Source organism: Phascolarctos cinereus, unplaced genomic scaffold (assembly GCF_003287225.1).
Source record: "Phascolarctos cinereus isolate Bilbo 61053 unplaced genomic scaffold, phaCin_HiC Scaffold_9;HRSCAF=440, whole genome shotgun sequence".
NCBI lineage: Eukaryota > Metazoa > Chordata > Mammalia > Diprotodontia > Phascolarctidae > Phascolarctos > Phascolarctos cinereus.
In genome coordinates, this window is record NW_027556402.1 from 189,196,343 (window position 1) to 189,214,674 (window position 18,332).

The following is an 18,332-nucleotide window of genomic DNA, read 5'->3' on the forward strand; positions in this document are numbered from 1 at the left end:
TTCCAACTTTCCTATTGTTGCAGACTTCTCACACATTATTCGTATCCAAGAACTCTAAGATCTACTTATGTTGGACAGCACTTACTGCTCTTCACACATGACATTCCATATGACATTCATTGTCTTCTCCCCAAATTCACATCTCCTCCTTTTATTTTTCTGTGGATAGTATCAGTATCCTTCAATTCACCTTGGTTGTCTCTGATTCTTCCCTCTCTTCACCCATATTCAATCAGTGGCCAAGTCTCCTTGATTCTGTCGTTACATTGTATCCTCATTGGCCCCTTTCTGTCTCACACAGCTTCATTCCTAGTCCAGGCCGTTATCATCTTTCATCTCTTGTATCAGTTATATCCTATTCCTAGAATCTTCTCTCCTCTGCTAGGTCTTTTAAAATCTATTGCTTCCTTAAAGACTCTCAGTTCAAACCCCACTTTCTGTAGGAAGCCTTTTCCACTTCTACCAGCTCTTTGTGCCATCTCCTCTAAAGACACCATCCATTGACCCTGCATGAAAGTTTCTTGTATGCCTATTTATGTATATGTTGTCTCTCCCATAAGAATATAAGCTCCTTGAAGGCAAGAGCTGTGGTGTTTCCTTTGGATATTCAAAACTAGTGCCTGACACAGAAGTGCTTAATAATTATCGATTGAATGAGTTGATTAATTAGATCCTCAGAAAACAGAAATAGTCCATTACGGGCCCCAAATTGGAAGATTTTCCTGCCTGGGAAAATGTGCCAGACCTTATACTCCATTGGAAGAGTCCTCAAGAACCTATACACCATGAGGAGGCATCAAAGAAGGGATTACGTGAGGGAATAATAACTCACACACTTATCTACTGCTATAAGTTCTACAAAGCACTTTCCTCAATTCTCCATTGTGGTCCTTGATAGGGCAAACATTCTCATCCTATAAATAAGGAATCAGAGGCCCAGAAAAATGAAATTATTTTCTCAGGGTCTCAAGGCTCAGCTGATGGTTGGGTGGATTCAGCAGGGAGGCCAGGTTCTCAGTGCTTTTTTTTCCTTTTGTTTGCAGAGACCTTATGAAATCCATTCAGCCACACCAATCGATGAGATCCTCAACATGTTCAAAGTAGAACGGATTCACTATTCCTCCACGTGGTGTAAAGGAATGGTAGCATTGCTGAAAAAGGTAAGGGAGGCCAGGCTCACAGGGGCCCAAGGCCAGGCTCAGCCTTTGTAAACCCAAAGTTCCCTCTATGGGCCTGATAAACTGGGAGCTGCTACTTCATAGACTAACCTTCCACCACCTGTTAGTCTGACCAACTTTAAATGAAAAGAATTTTTAAGATTACTGAGTAAATTAAGTTTATTAAATTTATTCATTAAAATCAATATTTATATAGTTATAAAATTTAATTTAATACTTAATGCTTTTAATAATTTAATACTTAATATTTAATACTTAAAATTAATCATCAAGTCATAAATTATTAAGTACTATCATGTTAAAAGTACTTCTAGGTACTAAGGATACAAGAAGCAATGAAAAATAGGCTTATAAATAAATATATATGTATATGTATATGTGTATGTACGTGTGTGTGTATATATACATATGACCTTTTATTATACAAGGGGATAAGTGGGTGGGACACAACTTTTGACTAAATAAGTGTATGTATATGCATATATACACATGTACATATACATATGTGTGTGCTTGTTTGTGTGTGTGTGTGTGTGTGTGTGTGTGTGTGTGTGTGTGTGTGATGCTATTGTGGAGAAGCGATGGAGCCCTGACTATTAAGAGGTTCAATAAAGGCACTGAAGGGAGCTAGGGGTTTCTAAAGCACCAAGGCAAGACATAGGGGACAGTTTATGCTGAGGCATTAGGCAGGCTACAGTTGGCCATCTCTGAAGAACAGCAAGTTAAGTTGCCTTGAAAATAGAGTGGGTAAAAAGAAATAATGTACAATGACCCTGGAGAAGTAGACTTGAGTCATATGATGAATGGTATTAAATATCAAACTGAGGAGTTTGTATTTTTTCATTGAGGAATTAGGAATTTCAGAAGATCCTTGAGCAGGAGAGGGACATGATCAGATCTGAACTCGAGGAAGATTATTTTGTCAGCTCTGTGGAAGGCAGATTGGAAGGCGAAGCAACTAATAGAAGTTTAGAAGCTGGGAATCTAATGAAGAGACTCTTATAATGTCAAGAGGAGGGGTAATGAGGGCCTGAACTAGGATGGTGACTGTGGGAGTACACAGAAATGGACTAATGAGTGATGTATTATAGAGAGAGATTCAACAAGACTCAACAATAGGATATAGTGTGTGTTGAGGGAAAGGACAACTGGAGGTTGCAAATGGAGGAGAATGGGAGGATGAAGATAGTATCAACAGAAAAAGAAACAGAGGAGGTATGGGCTTGGGGGAAGATAAAGAACCCTGTCTTGGGCAGGTCAAGTTTGAGACATATATAGGACAGCCAGTTTGAGATGTGCTACATGCTGCTGGTAAGAAGGGCCTAGAGGACAAGAGAGAGACTAGGGCTGTATGTAGATCTTGGAGTCATCTGCATAGAAATCCCTATTCAACCCAGAGAAGCTGATTAAATTAAGAGAGAAAAGAAGACAATCCAGAAGGGAGACCTGGAGTATATCCACAGCCTGTCAATAAGCATTTAAGTGCCAAGAATTATGCTAAGCTCCAAGGATACACTGCCCCTTCTACAAAAAAAAAAAAAGTCCCTGTACTCAAGGGGCTCTTAGTCAAATGGGGGATGCAATATGCAAACAATTAAGTACAAAGAAGCTAAATGTAGGATAAATGGGAAAAAATCAGCAGAGGGAAGGCACTAGCATTGAGGGAGATCAGGAAAGGTTTCTCATTGGAGATGGCATTTTAGATGGAATTTGAGGCCAGGAAAGCATGACTAGTGACCGGCAATAAAGGATTAGAACTTAAGTATATATTTAAAAAGAATAGCAACTTGGATGCAATAGATTGGCAGTTTCATGTACAATCAACTTTTTTTTTTCTGTTTTACTAAGTTATGGAAATGCTTGTTCTATTTCTTAAATTCAGAATAAAATAAAAATTAAAAAAATTAAAGATCTCTTACTAGAAATGTAATTCTTCTGTAAATTTCAAAGCCATGTGGAATACAAAATTCTTTTTTAAATTTTTACCTAGGGAAAAAAAGGAAATCCTGTGGAAATTTCTGCAGACAAATAAACAAAAAACCCAATCCTTCAATTCTTCATTTTTGAGCTCTTTTGCATATAGGAACCTACTTTCCCACTTTAGCCAAAGTGAGCCATACTAGCCTACTTTTCTATAGAATTTTATGGTTACAAAGCACTTTCCCCATTAATGTATGAAGTAGATAATTACAAACATTATTATACATATTTTTCATATTATAATGCATTCTTATACGGCTGCTAATTTGTATAATACATACTATGCTGGGAACTTGGGGAGATGCAAAGTTTAGATAAGACATAGTACTGGTCTTGATGGAAGTTTATTAGGAAAATGTAACAGATCTCTTATCTTCACTATACAAATTCTGAGGGAAAAATTCATAAAGGTCTGCAGGGCAAAGAAAGTGTCAGGAAGGAAATGGCATCTAAGATGAACTTGAAAGGATGAGTAAGAATTTGGTGGAGACCTGGGAAAGACTTTAATTTAGAAAGGCCAAGGTCACCCACTGCATTCTGGGCCATCACCAATCATCCTGACTCTTTTTCTTGTCACTGAACTTTGATGACTCTGGAGGAGAGAGTGAGGCTGATGACTGTGCAGCCCTTCCTCACTTAAATCCAATTCATGTGCAAGTCAAGACATCACCCTGCTGATGTCACTGGTCCTCTTTCAGAACAAAGGATGGACAACAACAAAACTTTAGCTGGCAAAGAGCAGGAAGGTGGAAGTAACAGGTACAGGTAATAGCTCATGCCTTATCACAGGGATAGAAAAATACAGACAGGTGGGAACAGAGGCAGAGAAGAGACTAGTTGGTGTGGAGGAGGACTGGCATAAAATAAGGCTGGAGAAAGGCAGGGTAATAGTGAGTTATGGAGGGCTTTGAATAACAGGCAAAGGAGTATGAACTTTATTTGGTAGATAGTAGGGGGGAAATGGAAGAGTTTTTGTTTGTTTTTTTGTTTTGTTTAGCAAAGAAAGCTTAGAGAGTACATGTGACTTGTTCGTGGTCACAGAGCTCTTAGTGTCAGTCAGGACTTGATCCTCAATCTCTTTAATCCAAGTCCAATGCTGTCTCTTCCATATCACACTTGCTATTGGTGAAAAGGTATTGTTTTAGATCCCTAATGAAAAACAAAAAAGGTATTGTACTAGATAATCTATCTCTAAGCTCTCTTTGAGCTCTATATTTTTAATCATTTTTTCTAAACTCTGGGATCATAGAATGTAGAGCTAAAAGAGATTAGTATAACCCTTGAATTTTGCAAATGAGGATACTGAGATCTGAAGAGTTTAAATGACTTACCCAAGGTCACCCAGACAGTAAATGGCAGAGCTAGGATGTAAACACTGTTTTTTTTTACTCAGTTTTGGTTTGTTCATGAAATTATATAGCTTGATATATCAAATATCAAAGTTTGGCTAATTTAGAAAAAATTATGAATTTTTTCCAAAGTACATTTTTAGTTACTTACAAATTGGAATACAAGCTGCTGTCCTTTAATGAATTTCTTAATTTTTTCCAATTTTTAAGAAGTGGACAAAAATTGTAGACTGGAAGAAACCCCAAGTATAATAATAAGGTGAAGAAAATTATTATGTTGTCTGCACTGTGTCCTCCACCTCACCAATCAGGCACCAAAAGTACTCCTTTTGGGAAAAAAAAAAGCTCAGAGAGGACTTCTGTTCTGTTCTTTTAATCTCTCCGACTGTCACAGAAGGCTGCTTCTCCATTATGTTTCCCTGTATTCTCAAGTAAAGCTGAAATCTCAGAACACTTTGTCTCAGACAGTCTGATGAGCCGCACAGCTTATCAGAAACCACCTGAACTCCTCTTGGCTTCCAATTCCTATTAATGACAACAGGCTTGTGGCTCTGGAGTCACTTTTAACTGATCCCTCTTCCTCCTCTCTTATTTCCAAGTCCTATATCATTGACCTTGGCAGTATCTCTTTCATCTGTTGCCACTTCTTCACTATTCCAACTAAACTAGAGATGGGGATGGAGCTGTAATGTCATTAGTATAGGGAAATTCAAGATGAAAAAACTCCCTCTGCCAATATAAGCTGAAACCCTTTCTGAAACTTATGGAGTTGTCTAGAACATTTAGAGGGTAAGTGACTTGCCCAGGGTCACAGAGCCAGTATGCCTCAGAAATGGGATTTGAACTCAGGTTCTGCTGGTTCAAAGATCATCTCTCTATTGACTATGCCACTGTTCCCATTGATATAACCAACTTGATTTTGGAGTCAGGAGTGAAAGTCCGGCTATTTACATCCTAGCTCTGATCCTTATGTGCCATATATTCGTGTAAAAATATATTAATCACAACAATATAGATTGAATTGGCTCAGTAATCATCTCTTGCTCACTATGCAACGTTAACTCACTGTTATTATACTAATAACCTGGAGACAGGAAGACCTGTCCTGCCATTTATTGGCATGAGCAAGTCACTTCACCATACAAACTTAGAATCAAAGATATAGACCTAGAAGGGATTTTAGAGGCCATCAAGTCCAACCCCCTGATTTTACAGGTGAGGAAACTGAGGCAAAGTGAGATTAAGTGACTTGCCCAGGGTTACACAACTAGTAAATATCCAAGGTATAATTCAAACCCAGGTCTTTCTGACTTCAAGTTCAGTGCCCTAATCACTGTGTGATAAATGCTACCTTTCTGAACTTCTGCTATGTGGTACAGTGGTTACAGTGATTAAGGAAGACCTGAGTTCAGATCTGACCTCAGATACTTAAAAGCTGTGTGATCCAGGTCAAGTCATTCAGCCCCTGGTTGCTTCAGTTTCCTAAAAATAGGAACAATAATAGTACTTATCTCCCAGAGTTGTAAGGGTCAAATAAAATGATATTTGTAAAACATTTTGCATATGTTAAAGCACCATATAAATGCCATTATTATTTATTCACCTATAAAAGGGGATAATAATAGCTGAAATGATTACTTTGGTGTAATGAGTATAAGATAGAATTATAAATGTATAGTATTTTGAAAATTTTAAGGTATTATTTTCATGGGGAAAAGGACAGGTTCTGGACCTGTGATTTCGTAATTAGAGTGAACTCCCCTTGAGGAAATTCCCTCCATCAGTGTAGCTTGGCATCTTTTTTGCAACTTAAACTGCTGCTTTGGGACATTGGCAAGTTAAGCTACTTGGCCAAGATCACATAGTAAATGTGTGTGTGTGTGTGTGTGTGTGTGTGTGTGTGTGTGTGTGTGAGAGAGAGAGAGAGAGAGAGAGAGAGAGAGAGAGAGAGAGAGAGAGGCAAAATTTGAACCTAGGCCTTCCCAACTCAAAAATTATCTATTTATCCAAACTGTTTCTGAAAATACTATGTAATGTCAGATGGTAGTAATGGTAATGATGGAGATGGAGGAGGAAGAGGAAAAGGAAGTATACTATTTACCATGGAGACCTCATCAGCTCCCATGATTTCAATTGTTATCTCTATGTTGATGACTTCCAGGTCTATTTGTCTGGCTCTAACCTCTGCTAACCTCCAGACTCACATCTCCAACTGCATGTCAGACACCTCAACCTGGATGTCTCATAACCTTGCTGTTTCTCACACAGTTTGCCTCATCTCTCAACTCTGAGCATTTTCTTTGGCTATTCTCCATGCCTGGAAAACTCTTCCTCCTCATCTCCACTTCCTGGCTCCTTTCAAGTACCAACTAAAACCACACCTTCTATAGGAAGCCTTTCCTGATCTGCTTTAATTCTAGTGCCTTTCCTTCCTTAATTATATCCAATTGGCCTTGTTTTTATATAATCGTTTGCATATTGTCTCCCCTATTGAGCTGTGTGTGGGCTTCTTGGGAACAGGAATCATGTTTTATTCTTGTTTGTACTCCCAGCACTTAGCACAGTGACGGGCACATAGTAGGTGCTTACTGATCGACTGATTTGCTTTATAACTTTCTGGATTTCTCTTCTCTGGTTTCATTTCTTTAATCTGCTAATTGGGCTGATATTATTTTTTGTTGAGTCAAGATGAATTTCTCACAGAGCATGGACCACCACAGAGAGAAGGACCCAGATTAATGCAGAGCAATAGTATAATGATATATTGATTACTCTGACCTCTTAAATTTCAGGATTCTCATCAGACTTGGAACTTGTTAAACATATGAAGTGCAGAAAATCTTTTCTCTTTCTGTTTTGAAATCACAGCTCCTCACAAAAGACCCTGAAAGCCGCCTTTCCAGCCTTGTAGATATTCAGAGCTCTCCATATTTAGCCGACATGAACTGGGACGCCATACTGGAGAAGGCAATGACGCCAGGTTTTGTTCCAAATGTGAGTTGAGGTTCCCTTGGGTCCCTCATCCCAAATATCCCTTCCATTGCTCCTACATATGATTCAGAATACTGTGTGCTTAGTTTTCCCTTCAATTTTCTGGACTTTTGGAACTGTAATATCACAGTATTCAATCATAATATCACAATCGTAATAGCACCTGACAGGTCATCTCATTCAACACTGGCTGAACCTGGAGAAGTAGAACTACCTGTGTAGCACCCCCAGAATGAAATCATCCAGCCACTCTTGAAGACTTCTGGTGACGGGGAACTCATTACATCTAAGGCAGTCAATTCTACTTTGAGACAGCTCCAATTTGTAGGAAATTCTTCCTTATATGTATATGAAACGTGCTTCTATGCAATTTCCACCCATTATCCTACTATTGCCCCCAGGGCTTATAAGCTTAAGTCTAATGTCTTTTGCCCTTGATAGACTTTCAAAGATTTAAAGATTGTGATTGAATGCAACAGACATTTATCAAGCACCTGAAATGTTCAGAGCAAGAAGAAAGGAAAAATCATGTATAGAAAACTGGCTTTAGAGTCAGGAAGATTTGGGTTCAAATTCTGCTTTTAATATAAGACTGGCTGTGTGACTTTAGGGAAGTTACATAACCTCCCAATGCCCCCAAGAAACTTTCTAAGACTCTAAATTGAAGAACAGTAACTGATCTGCCTGGGTAGAGGAAATTTCTTCAATAAGAGTTCTAGGAAAGGAGAAGAAAGAAAAAGAAGAAGAGGAAAGGGAAAAAAGAAAGGGAGAATGAGGAATAAGTAAATGGGGGAAAGTAAGAAAAAGGGAAAGCAGAAAAGGGAAAAGGGGGAAGGAGAAACAGAAGAAAGGGGGAAAGGGAGCTAGGGAAAGGAATGAAAAGAGAAAGGGAAAGGCAGGAATACGGAAAGGGAAAGGGGAAAAAGGGAAAAGACAAAGGCAAGGAAAATAAAGCAAGAAAATTAAAAAAAATATGTGGAAGGTATTTCAAAAATGGCGATATAAATTCACAGGATAGTCTTTTTCTAGGCTAAGCATTGCTACTTCTTTGTAGCAAACCTTATATGGCATACCTTCAACCCTCACCATCCATTTCCCTCCCTCTGGTAATGCTCCAGCTTGTCAATGCCTTTCCTATAATTTGGCATCTAAGACTGAACATAACAATCCAGACACTATCTGCCCAAGATAGGGCCAACAGGATTATAACACCTCCACTAATTTTGCATACCATGATTCTATTGATTAGGCTAACCTTTCATGAACTTTGGGGTTTTGCTATCACTTTTGACTTGTATTGAGAATGCAGCCTACTTACAAACATAGAACTCATTCACTCAACATTCGTCTGCCATTTAAAATCCATTTGGACCTGATTGATGGAAAGCTTCATTTCTGTAACTGGGTACTTGGTTTCTCTTTGACTGCTTTCTGTCTCCTGTGATCACAAATGAAGGCATCTTCAATGAATGGCAGCTTTTTCCAAGTCATTGAGAAACCTGGCCTGCAAATGAGAATTTGGTCAGTAATGATTATATTTATTATCATTCTTATCACACCATGTTAGAGCTGGAAAAGACCTTAGGTCTTTAGTACATACCAAAACTTTTTGGAAACTTAGAACAAAACATACTATGGTACAGTGGCAGAAGTGCTGAATTTGGATTCAGCAGAACAACTTAGTCTGAATCCCAGCTCTGCTATTTAGCTGTGTGACCTTGGGCAAGTAATTTAACCTCTCTGAGCCTTAGTTCTTTACCCGTAAAATGAGGAGGTTGGATTTAGGTGGCTTCTTACATTCTTTCTAGCTCCAATCTATGATCCTAAGAAGACAGCATATCAGAATTAGAAAGGACATTAGAAGAAGAACAGCCACAAAAGTGAGAACTAGAATGAACCTTAGAACATAAAATATTAGAGCTTAAAGGAACCTTAGAACATAAAATAGACCTTAAAGGAACCTTAGAACATAAAATGTTAGAGCTTAAAGGAACCTTAGAACATAAAATGTTAGAGCTTAAGGGAACCTTAGAACATAAAATGTTAGAGCTTAAGGGAACCTTAGAACATAAAATGTTAGTGCTTAAGGGAACCTTAGAACATAAAATGTTAGAGCTTAAGGGAACCTTAGAACATAAAATGTTAGAGCTTAAAGGAACCTTAGAACATAAAATGTTGGAGCTTAAAGGAATCTTAGAACATGAGATGTTAGAGCTTAAAGGAACCTTAGAACATAAAAGAAATGGATTGTTAGACTTGTAAGGGTCTTTATATTTCATCTACTAACAGATCCTTCACTTTACAGATGAATGAACTGACCTTCAGAGAGGTGACAGTGATTTACCCAGGGTCACCCAGGGGGTGAAAAGCAGAATTAAATTGTTAGGTTACCTAACAATCCCTATGTCACTTTGTATTTTCACGGAGTTACTCTTTTTCCTGAAGCTCTTGTTTTCAAAACAGTCACTCCATGAGAATCTAGGTGTTTTTTTTTTCCTGTGGTGAAAACTGATTTGGCAACTGATAGTTGCTCTACAAGTCTCTGGAGTTAGTGCTGGAAGTAACCTTAAATATGTATTTCAGTCCCTTATTTTACAAAGAAAGAAACTGAGTCCCAGAGATGTCAAATGATTTATTCCTAATCAGAGAACATGTTAGTAGGATCATTTGAGTATATGGGAACATAGATTTGGAGTTGGAAAGGTACTTGTAGGTCCAATAACATCCCACCCCTATTGTTATAGATTAAGAAATGTATTGTTGTTGTTGTTGTTTAGTTCTTGTTTTTTCAGTCTTGTCTGACTCTTTGTGACCCCATTTAGGGTCCTCTTGACAAAAATACCAGAGTGGTTTGCCATTTCTTTCTCCAACTCCTTTTACAGATGAGGAAACTGAGGCAAACAGGGTTAAGTGACTTGCTCAGGGTCATATAGCTGCTAAGTGTTTGCAGTCGGAGTCGAACTCATGAAGGCAAGTCTTCCTGACTCGAGGCCCAGTGCTCTATCCAATGGCACCACCTAGCCGCCTCTTAAGAAATTTAGAAGTTAAATTTTCTGGTCCAATTAGGGCTGGGATTTAAACCTAAGTCTTTTGATTTCAAATCATATATATTTTCTATTGCATGACCAAGAGGTAAAAGATATCAAAGGGCCAAGGAAGAAAATATTAATGATATGTTGGAGGGAAAGTTCATAAGCCAAAGCACAGACTTAGGAGAATTAAAGCGGTGCTGGGGGTGGGGGTGGGGGCACAGTGATGAGACCAGTCATGGACAGTGGATCAAGTGTTAGACAAAATGGAAATCCTGCCTCAAAACACTTGCCACTCTGAGCAAGTCAGTTAATCTTTGATAGCTTTAATATTCCTCATCTGTAAAATCAGATGAAGAATAATACCTACCCCACAGGGTTGTTGCGAGCATCAGAGAAGATAAAGGATTTCACACCCTTCCAGTGCTGTATAAATGGTAGATTTGTTATCGCTCTTGTAGTGTTGTTACTATCACTATTATTGATCGGGATTAGAGGAAGATAAAGCTGCAAAGGTAGGTTGAGGCATGTGAAAAGGTATGTAACTGGCCACTCAGTTGTGCAGCGGATGGAGTACTGCACATGGAATCAAGAAGGCCTAAATTCAAATCTTGCCTAAGAAGCCAGCTGTGTGACCCTGGGCAAGCCGTTTAACCGCTCTTGGCCTCAATTTCTTCACCTGTAAAATGGGGATAATAACAGCCTCTAAATCACAGCTATTATGAGAATAGGAGGAGGTAACATGTGTAAAGTGCTTTGAAACCTGTAAAATACCATATAAATGGTAGCTATAATGATAATGATTAATAGAGGGCCTTGCATCACGGGTTAAGGAATTTCTCCCTGTTCTTGGAGCTTCTAATTATTCTCTGGTGGGCTTTTCCATTTTTTTTTATAAATGGTATTTTATTTTTTCCCAATTACATGTAAAGATAGTTTTCAACATTCATTTTTGACAAGATTTTGAGTCCTCTTGCCCATCTCCCCCTCCCCAAGATAGCAAGCAAGCTGATAGAGGTTATACACGTATGACCATGTAAATATATTTTTACATTGATAATTTTGGGAAAGAAGAAACAGAATGAAAGGGAAAAACCACCAAAAAATGAAAATAGTGTGCTTTGATCTGCATTCAGACTTCATAGTTATTTCTCTGGATGTGGGTAGTATTTTCCTTCATGAATCTTTTGGAATTGTCTTGGATCACTATATTGCTGAGAAGAGCTAAGTCAATCATAGTTGATCATCACAAAGTGTTGTGGTCATTGTGTACAATATTCTCCTGGTGCAGCTCACTTCATTCAGCATCAGCTCATGTAAGTCTTTCTAGGTTTTTCTGAAATCTGCCTGCTCATCATTTCTTATAGCACAATAGTATTCTATTACATTCACATACCACAACTTGTTCAATGCCCAAATGATGAGCATTCCCTCAATTTCCAATTCTTTGCCACCACAAAAAGCACTGCTGTAAATATTTTTGTACATGTGGGTCCTTTCCCCTTTTTTATGATCTCTTAGGGATATAGTATTGCTGGATCAAAGGATATGAACAGTTTTATAGCCCTTTGGACATAGCTCCTAATCACTCTCCACAATGGTCAGATCAAGTTCACAACTCCACTAACAATGCATTAGTGTTCCAATTTTCCCACATCTTCTTCAACAATTATCATTTTCCTTTTCTGTCATATTAGCCAATCTAATAGGTGTGAGGTGGTACTTTAGTTTTAATTTGCATTTCTCTAATCAGTAATGATTTAGACCATTTTTCCTCATGACTCTAGATAGCTTTAATTTCTTCATCTGAGAACTGCCTGTTCATATCTTTTGACCATTTATCAATTAGAGAATGACTTGTACTCATAAATTTGACTTAGTTCTCTATATATTTGAGAAATGAGACTTTTATCAGAAATACTGGCTATAAACATTGTTTCCCATCTTTCTACTTTCCTTCTCATCTTGGTTGTGTTGGTTTCATTTGTGCAAATGCTTTAATTTAATGTAAACAAAATTATCTATTTTGGAATTCATAATGTTCTCTATCTCTTATTTGAAGAATTTATCTCTCATAAATTCTTCCCTTCTCCATAGATCTGACAGGTAAACTATTCCTTATTCTCCTAATTTGCTTGTGGTATCACCCTTGCTGTCTAAATCATGTACCTATTTTGACCTTATCTTGGCATAGGGTGCGTGATGTGTGTGCCTAATTTCTGCCATACTATTTTCCAGTTTTCCCAGGATTTTTTGTCAAATAGTGAGTTCTTATCCCAGCAGCTGAAGTCTTTGGGTTTATCAAACAGTAAGTTACTGTAATCATTTACTACTGTGTCTTGTATATCTAATCTATTCCACTTATCTACCGCTTTATTTCTTAGTGAGCACCAAATAATTTTGACGATTGCTGCTTTTTATACTATAGATATGGCATGGGTAGGCCACCTTCCTTCTTATTTTTTCCATTAATTCTCTTGATATTCTTGATCTTTTGTTCTTCTAGATGAATTTTTGTTATTTTTTTCTAACTCTATAAAATAATTTTGGTAGTTTGATTGGTATGGCACTGAATAGGTAAATTAATTTAGATAGAATTGTCATTTTTATTATATTAGTTTGGCACACCCGTGAGCAATTGATATTTTTCCAATTATTTAGATCTGACTTTGTGTGAAAAGTGTTTTGTAATTGTGTTCATATAATTCCTGGGTTCATTTCATCTTGGCAAGTGGACTCCCAAGTATTTTATACCATCTTCAGTTATTTTAAATGGAATTTCTCTTTTTCTCTCTTCTTGCTAATGCTGATGATTTGCGTAGGTTTATTTTATTTCCTGCAACTTTGCTAAAGTTGTTAATTATTTCAAGTAGTTTTTTAATTAATTGTCTGGATTCTCTATGCCATCATATCATCTGCAAAGAGTGATAGTTTTGTTTCCTTATTGCCTAATCTAATTGCTCCAATTCCTTTTTCTTCTCTTACTGCTAAAGATAACATTTCTGTACAATATTGATTAATAATGGTGACAATTGGCATCCTTGTTTTGCTCCAGATCCTACTGGGAAGGCTTCTAGCTTATCCCCATCACAGATAATGCTTGCTGATGGTTTTAGATAGATACTGCTTATCATTTTAAGGAAAGCTCCATTAATTCCTATACTGTCTAGTGTTTTCAACAGGAATGGGTGCTGTAGTATGTCAAAAGCTTTTTCTGCATCTATTGGGATAATCATATAATTTCTGTTGGTTTTGTTATTGATATATTCATTTATGCTAATAGTTTTCAAAATATCAAACTAATCCTGCATTCCTGATATAAATCCCACCTGGTCGTAGTGTATTACCTTTCCAGTAAATTGCTGTCATCTCTTTGCTAATACTTTATTTAAAAATTTGCATAAACATTCATTAGAGAAATATAATTTTTTTCTCTGTTTTGGCTCTTCCTAGTCTAGACGTCAGTAGCATATTTGTGTCATAAAAGAAATTTGGTGGAATTTCTTCTTTGCCTATTTTCCCAAATAGTTTATATAGTATTGGAATTAATTGCTCTTTAAATGTTTGGTAAAATTCACTTGTAAATCCATCTGGCTCTGCTGATTTTTTCTTAGGGAGTTCATTGATGGCTTGTTCAATTTCTTTTTCTAAAATGGGGTTATTTAAATATTTTATTTCTTTTTATGTTAACCTGGGCAATTTATATTTTTGTAAATATTCATCCATTTCACTTAGATTGTCAGATTTATTGGCATACAGTTGGGCAAAATAGCTCCTAATTATTGTTTTGACTTCCTCTTCATTGGTGCTGAATTCACCCTTTTCATTTTTTGATACTGATAATTTGGTTTTCTTGTTTCTTTTTTTAAATCAAATTAAACAAAAGGTTATCTATTTTATTGCCTTTTTTTCATAAAACCAGCTCTTAGTTTTATTTATTAGTTCAATAGTTTTCTTACTTTCAATTTTATTAATCTCTCCTTTGATTTTCAGAATTTCTAATTTGGCATTTAATTGGGGATTTTTAATTTGTTTTTTTCACTAGCTTTTTAATTCCATGCCCAATTCATTGATCTGCTCTTTCTCTATGTTATTCATGTAAGCATTTAGAGATATAAAATGTCCCCTAAGTACTGTTTTGGCTGCATCCCATAAATTTTGGTATGTTATCTCATTTTTGTCATCCTCTTTGATGAAATTACTGACTGTTTCTATGATTGTTGTTTGGCCTACTTGTTCTTTAGGATTAGATTACTTACTTTCCAATTAATTTTTAATCTATCTTTCCATGGCTCTTTATTACATGTAATTTTTATTGCATCATGATCTGAAAAAGATGCATCTAATATTTCTGCCTTTCTGCATTGGATTGTGAGGTTTTTACTTCCTAATACATGATGAATTTTTGTGTAGGTGCCATGTATCACTGAGAAAAAAATACATCAGAAAAGTTTGAAAGTACACTATTTTACTGAATATCTATCTTTTCCCCTAAAAGATTATGCTCAATTTTGCTGAGTAGTTGATTCTTGGTTGTAATCCAAGCTCTCTTGCTTTCTGGAACATCATATTCCAAGACCTCCACAATCCTTTAACACAGAAGCTCCTGTGTAATCCTAACTGTGGCTCCTTGATTTTTGAATTTTCCTTTCTGGCTGCTTATAGTATTTTCTCCTTGACTTGATAGTTCTGGAATTTGGCTACAATATTCCTTGGAGTTTTCATTTTGGAATCTCTTTCAAGAAGTGATCAGTGGGGGGCAGGTAGGTGGCGCAGTGGATAGAGCACCGGCCCTGAAGTCAGGAGGACCTGAGTTCAAATCTGGCCTCAGACCAAACACTTGACACTTACTAGCTATGTGACCCTGGGCAAGTCACTTAACCCCAATTGCCTAACAAACAAACAAACAAACAAACAAAAGTGATCAGTGGGTTCTTTTAATAACTATTTTACCTTCTGGTTCTAGAACATCAGGGCAGTTTTCCTTGAAATTTTCTTGAAAGATGCTGTCCAGGCTCTTTTTTTGATCATGGCTTTCAGGTAGTCCAATAACTCTTAAATCATCTCTCCTGGATCTATATTCCAGGTCATTTGTTTTCCCAATGAGACATTTTACATTTTCTTCCTTTTTTCATTGTTTTGATTGTGTTTGACTGATTCTTGATGTCTCATAAGGTCATTAGCTTCCACTTGCCCAATTCTAATTTTCAAGGAATTATTTTGTTTAGTTAGCTTTTGTCCCTCCTTTTCTATTTGGCCAATTCTATTTTTAAGGAGTTGGTTTTTTAGTCAATTTTCGTGTCCTTTTCCAAGCTGTTAACTCTTTTTTCATAATTTTCTTGCATAACTCCCATTTCTTTTCCCAATTTTTCTTCTTCCTCTCTTATTTGATTTTTAAAATCCTTTATGAGCTCTTCCAAGAGGATTTTTTGGGCCTGAGACCAATTCATATTTCCCCTTGATGCTTTGCACATAGGCATTTTGCCATTGTTGTCCTCATCTGAGTTTGTGTTTTGATCTTCCCTGTCTCCATAGTAGCTTTCTACGGTCAGGCTTTTTTTGTTTGTTTGTTTTCTGCTCATTTTAAAAATTTGAGCTCAGCTTCTGGGGTGCAGAGGGTACTGTCTCAAGCATCTTGCACTGGGGGCTAGGGGCCTAGTCACTGGCTTTGTGTGCCAGGGCCTCTGGGGCTAGCAGCTTGCCCACTGTGCCAGACTGGCCGGGCCTAGTTGTACCTGTTGTGCCCTGGGTTCTGGGGCTGACAGTGTGCCTGCTGCACTGTGGTTGGAGGCCTCCCAGCTGGCCTGATGAGTCAGAACCACAGGGCCTGGGTTGATGATCTGTGCCGTGGCTAAGAGCCTCCCACCACCTGTGCTGGGCCGTACCCCACTTTAACCCAAGTGAGACAGACCTTTCCTGAAGTCCTTCAAGTTATCTTGGGCTGGAAAATTGTTTCACTCTGTCTTTCTGTGGATTCTGCTGCTCCAGAATTGTTTTAGAGGCTTGATTTAATGTTGTTTCAGAGGGAAACCGGGGAGAACTCAGGCAACCTCCTGGCTTCTCTCTGCCATCTTCAGGCTTTCCATGTTTAGGCTTAGTTGAGTATATAAAAAGGAGGAGATTCTCCTATGCCCTTTTCTCAGGAAGTTCACAAGAGGCTCTGGGTCAATTGAAGATATTCTTTCACTTTCTTTCTTTTTTTTTCTTTTCTTTTTTTTTTTTTTTGTATTTTTAATCCCAGTTTTCCAGATGAGGAAGCCAAGGCAGATGGAGGTTAAGTGACTTGCTCTTCCTGACTTCAGGTCCAAGGTCTCTATCTATTATGTTACCTAACTACTTAGGGATCACACTTGTTCTGTTTGGCCCTGAGAGCAAATCCATGAGCAATTTCCCCCCAATTTAAAGAAAAACTTCCTAATAGCTAATATTGTTATTATTGCTATAATTATATATTTAATATATTTATATATAATTATAATATTGCTATAATTATTGCTATAAGTGGAATCAGGAGAAAGTGCAGGTCTCTTCACAACGGGTCTTCACTGGAAGGCCCAAAGGCCACTTGCTGGGAATGTCTTAGAAATAATTCCTTTTCAGTTCTGAATTGCCCAGATGGCCTATGAGGTCCCTTCTATCTCTAAGATTTTTGGGTTCTATGCTTCCAAGGTCAGCATTCTTTCCATGACCCTACGCCGTAAAGACCTTGTCTGCACCTCTGATGCAGCTTAGTTTGGGCCTGTTTCCCGACTCATTTCACTTCCTTCTGGCACTGAAGTCAGGGGGAGTTCTGTTCTCAGTAAGGCTTCCTGAGCTGCCAAAGAATAAATCCGATTGTTCTAAGTGTCTTGAAGTGGTGATGGTCCATTGCTTTCACTCTTGTGTGTGCCTTGGCAGTGGATGTTAATAGAGTACAGGTGTCCAGAGCTGCTGAATTCTCCTTCCTCAGGCTTTTATTGCTAAAGCCAGATGAGGGCTAAAATCCAAGTGGCTCTTATTCTCTGCTTAGCTCTTCCTGGTGGCAGTATTGTAGGCTCCATTTGGCTGTTTTTCAGAATACTATAGAAAGTGCTAAAAGCCCTCACATGGAGCACCATTATTCACTGAAGCTAAACATTTAAGTTTCATAAGAAAATTTTGTCTTTGTTTTCTGCTTTGATGACAGAAAGGGAGGCTGAATTGTGATCCAACTTTTGAACTAGAAGAAATGATTCTAGAATCTAAACCCCTTCATAAAAAGAAGAAGAGGCTCGCCAAAAACAAATCCAAAGATGGAGGGAAAGAAAGCTGTGCCCTGGTAGGTGCTGGGTTCTGGGGGATGGAGGGCATGGTCTCCTTTATCCCTTCTTCAAATGGGGGTCCAAGACTGAGGGAGGCCTTGTTGAGAACAAAGTTGGAGGTTTTGGTCAATTGAAGGAGACTTGTCTAGACCAGTCATAATCCAGGCCATTTGCCAGAATTTCTATCAATAGAGCCCCAAAATTTTTATGGGGAAAAAAAAATAAGGAGAGGAGACTGTGTTGTCTCCCTCTTTCCTCAATTATTACTGGCTGACTGATCAGCATCAGATCAGTCACAGACTATTTTATTGGTCATTTTGCTTCACTTATTGGTCTGATGTTGACCTACAGCTCAGCTAACTATTGTTTTAATTATACTTCACTGATTTAGTCCGATATTGATTGATAGCTCAGCTAGCCAGTGACAGAGAATAAAGAAATATTGGATGCCAAATGCATCCTCCCCCTCCTCCTCTTCTCCAGTGATTCAGCCTTGCAGTTGGAGGAAAAGTCCCATTGCTGTTC

The 18,332-nt window shown here is 37.8% G+C and overlaps 1 protein-coding gene across 1 annotated transcript in view; it reads left to right on the forward strand.

Moving 5' to 3' along the window:
• The window catches only part of STK32B (serine/threonine kinase 32B), a 136,610-nt gene that overhangs the window by 103,558 nt on the left and 14,720 nt on the right, over positions 1–18,332 (forward strand). The window contains exons 6-8 of the mRNA XM_078148862.1: positions 1,044–1,160; positions 7,376–7,501; positions 17,693–17,824. Of these exons, the coding sequence (XP_078004988.1) occupies positions 1,044–1,160; positions 7,376–7,501; positions 17,693–17,824 (375 nt within the window). The remainder of the gene's footprint in view (positions 1–1,043; positions 1,161–7,375; positions 7,502–17,692; positions 17,825–18,332) is intronic.